General features: G+C 43.4%; 1 protein-coding gene across 1 annotated transcript in view; it reads right to left on the minus strand.

The window, feature by feature from the left end:
- Nucleotides 1-619: 619 nt before the first annotated feature.
- TFRC (transferrin receptor) overlaps nt 620-8,902 on the minus strand; it is a 24,798-nt gene continuing 16,515 nt past the window's right edge. The window contains exons 12-15 of the mRNA XM_011961249.1: nt 8,831-8,902; nt 6,101-6,322; nt 4,619-4,759; nt 620-3,515 (exon numbers count right to left, since the gene is read on the minus strand). The exon at nt 8,831-8,902 is cut by the window's right edge and continues 9 nt beyond it. Of these exons, the coding sequence (XP_011816639.1) occupies nt 3,273-3,515; nt 4,619-4,759; nt 6,101-6,322; nt 8,831-8,902 (678 nt within the window). The 3' untranslated portion in view covers nt 620-3,272. The remainder of the gene's footprint in view (nt 3,516-4,618; nt 4,760-6,100; nt 6,323-8,830) is intronic.

The raw sequence follows: 8,902 nt of genomic DNA on the forward strand, positions 1-8,902 counted from the left end.
GAGCTGAAGACCTAGGTTCACAGAAAAAACATGCACACAGGTGCTTATCAGTTTATTCATAACTCCCAAAACTTAGAAGCAACAAGATTACTTAGCAAGTAGGTGAGCTAGATAAACTGTGGTAACTGCAGACAACAGAATATTGTTCTGTGCTAAAAAGAAATGAGGTAACACATCATGAAGACATAGAGGAAACAAATGCTATTGCTTAGTGAAAGAGGCCAACCTGAAAAGGCTATATTCTGACTCCAACTGCATGACATTCTGGAAGAGGTAAAATTGCGGATATCGTAAGATCTGTGGTTGCCAGGATCTTACAGAAGAGATGGATGAATGGGCAGAGCACAAGATCTACAGCAATAAAACTATTCTGTAAGCTACTAGAATGGTATTACACATTTGTCAAAAACCACAGAACAAACCCTAATAGAAACAGTAGACTAACGGCGCTGACGGCGCACCCACGCGGGCTGCCCATTGTAACATGCCGCTGTGGTGCAAGGTGCTGGCAGTCATGGAGGGTGTGTACGTGGCAGAAACGGTGGGTATGTGGGAATTCTGTTTAACTTTGCTATGAGCCTAAAACTGCTCTTTTTAAAAAATTTATCTAAAAAACAACTCAGTGTTTAAGTATTTTATTAAATCAGATAAGGAATCTCCACATTGTTGCACATAACAGCTTTTATACAATGATAAGGACATATCATTTGTTTACAAAGAAAGTCTAAAATTTCCACAACATTCAAAGAGCTAACACAGTAAAGGTCATGCAAGTTCTAGAATAGCGAATCATGACAGAACTCACTAACTGTATCCTTTACCTCCAAAAGGCCCATCTCCTTAACGAGAAGACATCTGAAGACCAGGAGCTTGTCACTAGTCTGGTATTTCATTCGGGAATAGTGAGCCTGTTACCACATACTGGCTTGATAGGAAGTGACTCAACCCTACTATAGAAGAGGGTTTTCTGAAGAGACTGACTGCTGCAAAATGTATGCCCCTTATTCATGTTGTGTTACACTATGAGTATGTCACACACTTTAAGTATGTAAGCGTAACAACCAAACCAGGAATCTCGGCTATGACCTTTTCACATAGCTACACTAAACGTCAGTCCAAGATAAAAGAGGAGATTAAAGATAAAACTGAAGATTAAAGAGACTGTGAGTAGTGAAACGATTCCAGTGAGGCTGTAAATCTAGGTGAGTTACACTAAGAACCTCAAGAGACCCCTATGAGCCTCTTCCTAGGAGGCAGTTTCAAACTGCCCTATGACAAACAGCTGATGGTCACGTTTATAACGATGGTTCACTCATGTAGCTTCAAACTTATTCATACCTACATTTAATTTATAACCACGAATGGGTAGGCAGACGTGTCAAAGATCTTCTGGGGACTCTCCCTCCCCACACCCCCCAAACCTCCTATACAAAGTCCCCCTGCTTTAAGTCAAAAGGCCAATTCTGGATTAAAACTTGTCCGCACTAAGTTTACAGGAGGTAACATGCAAATAAGGTGATAAAGTTAAAATGACTTGTCAATAGCAAACATTATAAATGTATGCTACTATCCCATTAAGTAGAGGACCTGGAGAAACCACAAAGGTAACAAAAACCCACGTTAAATTTCAAATTTCGTAGTAATTTCATTTTACAGTGGTTGAATTTACCCACCAAATGCTTAATGACCACAAAATGTTTCTGCAACTAAAACTAAAAGAGGGAATTATAGGAGTTGGGAATACATGTTAGATACTAACGATCTTCAAGCTTTGAAGATGTCATTGCATGAAGAAAATTATGGGAAACACTGCTCCCGATAATTACTTACACCCTTCAGTGTAACACATGGAGACCACCGTCTCCGATACAGACCCTGTGGTAGGTAAAAACTACCTTGTTCTTTATACATTATGGAAGACACTGCTCCCGATAATGTGTTAGGATTGTGACAAAGGTACTGGAAATTTTGCAAACTGGGAATTAGAGTTATACCTTGGATAAACAGCTATAAAATTGTGCAGGAGTACTTCCACAGCCTTTAAGTGACATTTATTTATAACTTGGTCACAATTCATTGCATTCAGGAAAACTAGCATTCTTATCTCGTCAGTGCTCACTTCTTAGCAACCCCTAATTAAATTTAATTCATCTCTAAATCTTAGCTTCAACGTTATTCAATTACATTTGGCTTGCGGCTGTTTTCTAAAACCCCTAAGTGTTGACCATAAATGCAAAACTTCCAGTATCTGTTGAGTTTTATTAGCAGATGCTGCTTTTATTTAAAAAAACCGACAGTATAACTGTCATAATTATGGAAGGCACTGCTTCCGATAATTATATTCTATAAAAAAAAACACCATTTATAGTGAACTCTGTCACTGATAAATAAACAATAAATATCTCAGTGCCAAAAGGACAGAAAGCTCTCCCCTAAGATTAACACTTTGGCCAAAATTTGGCAGTGTATTATTCTTTGAAGTCTGACAAACAGAGTCTGCAACTAAACACCTGAAACTGGTTGTCTTTCGATGTGCTTTGGAAGAAACAAAAACAACAAAGAACTAAATGGAGGCTTATGGGGGAAGGGACAGAGGAAAAGAAAATACGCTAAGTCTTTGGCTTCGGTCCCCTCTTTTCATAAATGACATTGAGGTTAACATATTAAGGCCTTATTCCTGCACTCAACAGTGGAGCCTCATTTGATCCAGCAGAAGGACCTCCATTTCAGACCTCACTGGCAAGAAAACAAGCCCATCTCTTCTGAAAGTTAACTGTTTCTTTCAGGAATGAGGAAACCAGCTACATTCCTTATGGAAAGGCTTAGATCTCATTTGGAGAAGGCCTCTCGACCTGGTGTCTCCTATCCAGCATCAAATGAAGTTGGAGGATCACTCGAAGTAAACGACCACTTATAACCTTCAGCAGAGACCAGCCCTTAGGGTTCACAGCGATCGTTCACACAACTGGTTTTTGACATTTTCATTAACAACAACAGGAAAGAGGCAGTTACCATTACACAGCACTCACGGTTCTAGAGAGAGGGGAATATTCCATCAGGGACATTTTTTAAGTGGTTATTCACTTGAACTTGAAGGACAGGTTGTCTACCCTGGATTAAAAGCTGCTGCCTAAAGACATCTAGTAGTACCAAGATGATGGGATGGAATTTTAACATCACGTTTGGAAGCCCTACTGAAAACGTAGCACAATCAGCGCAAGTCTAGAAACTAGACTATCCTGCTGTTCTGATGTAAGCTACGGGTATCACATCTAAAACTCATTGTCAGTGTCCCAGACGTCGCCAGAGAGGGCATTCGCAGCTCCCTGAATAGTCCAGGTAGCGAGAGCCAACTGGTTTCTGAACAACGTTTCATTAAAAGCACTGTTATTTTGTCTGCGCAGTTTCAAGTCCTCCAGTAAAGCTGACAGTGTGTGAGAGCCGGAGCCCCAGAAGACATGTCGGAAAGGAGACTCTTTTGGAGACACATAGGGTGAGAGGAAGTAATACTCCACCTATAAAACAAAACGTCAGGCAATTTACACTGTCCTGTGACTTCTGTAGTAAAACAGCTGTTCACTTCAAATGTAAAATTTCCCAAATTAAGAATGCTGATCGCTTTTTTTGTTGTTTTGTTTTTGAGACAGAGTTTCTCTGTTGCCCAGGCTGGAGTGGCACGATCTCGGCTCATCACAACCTCCACCTCCCGACTTCAAGCAATTCTCCTGCCTCAGCCTCCTAAGTAGCTGGGATTACAGGCGCCGCCACCACGCCCAGCTGATTTTTGTCTTTTTAGTAGAGACGGGGTTTCTCTATGTTGGTCAGGCTGGTCTTGAACTCCTGACCTCAGGTGACCTACTTGTCTCGGCCTCCCAAAGTGCTGGAATTACAGGCGTTGAGCCACTGAGTCCAGCCAGCTGATTAGACTTTCTATAGCAGAGTAAGGAAAAAAGAATGCTGAGAACCAAGCCAATGCTAATCTTCTAAGGTGAAAATTCTAAAGGAGGCTGGGCACAGTGGCTCACACCTATAATACCAGCACTTTGGGAGGCAGAGGCCGGTGGATCACCTGAGGTTGGGAGTTCGAGACTGGTCTGGCTAACATGGTGAAACTCCGTTTCTACTAAAAATACAAAAAATGAGCTGGGCGTGGTGGTGGGCACCTGTAATCACAGCTACTCGGGAGGCTGAGGCAGGAGAATCACTTGAACCTAGGAGGCAGAGGGTGCAGTGAGCCAAGATTGTGCCATTGCATTCCAGCCTGGGCAACAACAGTGAAACTCCGTCTCATAAATAAATAAATAGATAAATAAATAAATAAATAAATAGTTTAAAGGAAACTGATTCATTTTACAAAGGAAAACTTTAAATGTGTTCAGATTCTTTTCCCCATTGGAGCATACCCGGAAGGTTTACAGTAAGTGTCTTCCAAGAAGACTAGGTTTGGCCAAGGTCTGAATGAGCAGAAATAGAAAATGACAGCTAAGCCATGAATGCTCCTTCTTCCCTTCCTAAAGGAATTCTAGCTCCTAGAGTTTGTCCACGCTGCGGAAGTGGAAGATCATCCATTAAAATTTTACACATACTTTAGTTCCTCCTTTCCCAAAAGTTCACTTACTCTCATGACACGATCATTGAGCTTCTTCATGACAAACTTGTCCGTTTTCTCAGCATTCCTGAAATCTGTTGTTAGTCTGGAAGTAGCGCGGAAAAAGTCTCCACGAGCAGAATACAGCCACTGCAAACTCAGGCCCATTTCCTGAAACAGACATTCTTCGCTATGAGAGGTTTTGTTTCTAAGGACGCTCTTTCGCGTGCCTTTCTAATTTAATGTGTGTTAATAAGATTCTGATAAAAGGAACTCGCAGATAAGCTCAAGACTCCGAAAGCACCTTGCACAGGGTTCCAAGCTCTATAGACTGTGATATACACCCTATTTCAGCCCAGCATGTAAGAAAACCATTCTCATTAAGAATTTAAACATAATTATACAATCCTATGTACTATATTGTTTCCAGTTCAATTCTCCTTTTGGGGGAAAACTTCCCTATAGGGGAAAACATTGTGGTTCAATGTACTTCAGGATCGTTATCTCCATCTGGTAAGTTCCATTTTCAACAGTTACAATTAGTTTCAAGAAACAAATAAGGGGCCGGGTGCGGTGGCTCACACCTGTAATCCCAGCACTTTGGGAGGCTGAGGCGGGTGGATCACCTGAGGTCAGGAGTTTGAGACCACCCTGTCCAACAGAGTAAAACCTCAGCTCTACTAAAAATACAAAAACTATCCAGGCATGGTGGCACACACCTGTAATCCCAGCTACCTGGGGAGCTGAGGCAGGAGAATTGCTTGAACCCGGGAGGTGGAGGTTGCAGTGAGCCGGGATCGTACCATTGCACTCCTGCCTGGGGCACAAGAGTGAGACTTTGTCTCTCAAAAAAAAAAAAAGAAAGAAAAAGAAAAGACAAACATAAAAGATTTGGTTATCAGTGATTTACTTCAATTAAAGGATCTGCTAAAAAATCAACTCCTAGTACCATAAAACCATCTGGAAGCCACTTAATATTAATTTTATTAATTTATTTAGAGATGGGATTTTGCTATGTCGCCCAGGCTGGGCTCCAGTAGTTCTCCTGCCTCAGCAGAAGTAGCTGGGGCTACGGGCGTGCACCACCTCACCCTGCTTATCAGTTTCACTTAATGGAATATTTGAATTTTAGATGCACAGGATCAATACGAGACAGAATCCTACTAGCTGTGCCGTCTTTCCATCCATGTCATGTCTGAAACACACACAGCCCAATTCCTGGCTGAGATCGTCATATTCTGTGACGGGCTGCCTGGGAGATGTGAGTGACAGAAAACCTGACACTGCTCTAGATTCTGAAACACTGCTGAGCTCTGTCCTAGGTCTCTAACCCACAGCCTCCCAACTTCCGTCAAACAAGTTGCAAATTCTATGTAAAACTATACCTCCGTTCACTTTAAAATGTACTTTGGCTACAATCATCCTTCCACCCACCGGGAACACAGAGGAACACATCACACTTCAAACTACTTGACATTCAGCAGAAAAAACATACTTGGAATCAGTGCTCACCTTTACATCTGCTCTGTACTGGTTCAGATCCCTCAAAAACAAAAGCAGCTGGCTGTTGTACCTCTCATAGTCCAGGTTCAATTCAACATCATGGGTCAGTTTAATCACTAACTGACCAGCTACTTCTGCTGCTGCTCGTGCCGCTTTGTTCAGCTCAGGAATCTTCTCCACCAGTTCCTTATAGGTGTCCATGGTGGTGCCCAAGTAAGGATAATCTGTGTCCTGCAAGAAAAAGGCTATGGCACTCACGTTGAGTTCTACCAGCAAAAGCCTCACATTCTGGCTTCCCCACTGAGGTAAGTCACTACAGCTCCCCGCTTCTTCTAACATATTCCCACCCCAATGTGATCTCGTTCTCTGCTGCTTTAAGTACATTCTTGCTACTTCTCTGCATCTAACCTGCTCCTAGTGACGCCTTTCTTCCAGGTTCTACAGAATCCCTGCTCTATCGTGTCATATGCCTGAATAGACTTCTAGCCAGATTCCTTCAGCCTGTACGTTTTCCTCTCTGGGAAGTTTGGACCTTTATCATGGAAAAAGAGAACACACATGAAATGTACCTGGAGACGAGGTCTCACTCTGTCACCCAGGCGAGCATGTGTGGATGCAATCCTGGCTCTCTGCAGGCTTGAGCTCCTGGCTCAAGTGACCCCCCCTACCTCAGCCTCCCAAGAAGCTGGGACTACAGGTGCCACTGGGCAGCTTAATTAAAAAGATGTTTGTAGAGATATAGTCTAGGCATGTTACCCAGGCTGGTCTCCCTCCTGGCCACTTCAGCCACCCAAGGTGCTGGAATTACAGGTGTGAGCTATTGCCCCCAGCCTGATGAAAATACTGTTCAGCTGGACTGTCCAAGAGGTAGGCCACTGCTCAATCACTCAAGAAAATCAGCCTCGTTTTTTCGTTGTTAGACAGAGTCTTGCTCTGTCGCCCAGGCTGGAGTGCAATGGCGCGATCTCGGCTCACTGCAACCTCTGCCGCCTGGGTTCAAGCGATTCTTCCACCTCAGCCTCCTGAGTAGCTGAGATTATAGGCATGTGCCACCACACCCAGCTAATTTGTCTGTATTTTTAGTAGAGATGGGGTTTCACCACATTGGCCAGGCTGGTCTTCAACTCCTGACCTCAAGTGATCTACCCACCTTGGCCTCCCAAATGCTGGGATTACAGGTGTGACCCACCACACTCATTATTAAAACTCATACTTAAAGAAGTTTTAGCAATAAACTCAAATGCTAATTAAGCTAATTGAGATTAACAAGTCTATATTAAAACTGATAATGACGGAACATGCAATAATTACATGTGTATAACTTTTTTTTTTGAGACAGGGTCTCACTCCGTCGCCCAAGCTGGAGTGCAGTGGCTCCATCTCAGCTCACTGCAACCTCCGTCTCCCGGGTTCAAGTGATTCTCCTGCCTCAGCCTCCTGAGTAGTGGGCTTACAGGCGCCCGCCACCACATCCGACTAATTTTTTGTATTTTCAGCAGAGACAGGGTTTCAACATTTTGGTCAGGCTAGTCTCAAACTCCTGACCTCGTGATCTGCCTGCCTTGGCCTCCCAAAGTGCTGGGGTTAAGGGAGGAGACCACCCCTCATATCGTCTTATGCCCAATTTCTGCCTCCAAAGAAAGAAGTAGAAACTAAAAGGCAGAGGCGGACAGCCCAGCGCCGCACCCTGGGCCTAGTTAAAGATCGACCCCTGACCTAACGGGCTATGTTGTCTGTAGATTCCAGACATTGTATGGAAAAGCATTGTGAAAATCCCTGTCCTGTTCTGTTCAAATTACCAGTACATGCAGCCCCCAGTCACGTCCCCACTGCTTGATCAATCACGACCCTCTCACGCCGACCCCCTTAGAGTTGTGAGCCCTTAAAAGGGACAGGAATTGCTCACTCAGGGAGCTCAGTTTTTGGAGACGTGAGTCTTGCCAAAGCTTCCGGCCCAATAAAGCCCTTCCTTCTTTAACTTGGTGTCTGAGGGGTTTTGTCTGCGGCGCGTCCTGCTACAGGATTACAGACGGGAGCTCCCACGTCCAGCACTTGTGTATAACGTCTTAAAACATTTTAAGCACTCCAGTAAACTTGGTCTCAAAGTTGATACAAGAAGATCCATGACCAGGTGCAGTAAGTAGCTCTTGCCTGTCATCCGAACGGTTTAGAGGCTGAAGGGGGAAGACTGCTTGAGGCTGCAGTGAGCCATGATTGGGCCACTGTACCCCAGCTTTGGTGACAGAGCAAGACATCACTGTCAAAAAACAAACAAAAAAAACCCCCCAACAACTAAGATACGTGCAAAAGCAAAATAGAGTCACTAGTGTTAACAAAAACGCAACCCTGAAGAGAAGGATCTCACCCTTCTATGTCTGATAACAAGGACTAAAGGTTTTGTTTTCCTTTTTACAAAAACTACAACCTTACAGAGGCCACTGCCACCTTGCACCAAAAAAATTCTCTTGTGAGAAAATCTGCCGAGCAACTGCCTGTAAACCTTGACTGATCTTGGTAGTCAAGAACAATTACCTCAAAATAACTATGTCATCCTTGTCATTTGTCCTTTAAAACCTTGTTTTCCTTTACCTCTCTGAATAAAGCACATAGTTGACGATAGCACAGGCATTCCCACTACAATGTCCCATTCCCAAATAAAGATCATTTCCTTTCAGAGCGCCTCTCGCCATCTATCATTTAAGTGAACTGATGTAATGCTTTTGAGCTCCTCAGACTTACCTCACAAAAACAGAAAGAAACTGCTGGGATTCCAGAATACGCAAGGAAAGGGAAAGCAGCATTGTCTAAAGT

The sequence above is a fragment of the Colobus angolensis genome, unplaced genomic scaffold (assembly GCF_000951035.1).
Source record: "Colobus angolensis palliatus isolate OR3802 unplaced genomic scaffold, Cang.pa_1.0 Scaffold54, whole genome shotgun sequence".
Classification (NCBI taxonomy): domain Eukaryota; kingdom Metazoa; phylum Chordata; class Mammalia; order Primates; family Cercopithecidae; genus Colobus; species Colobus angolensis.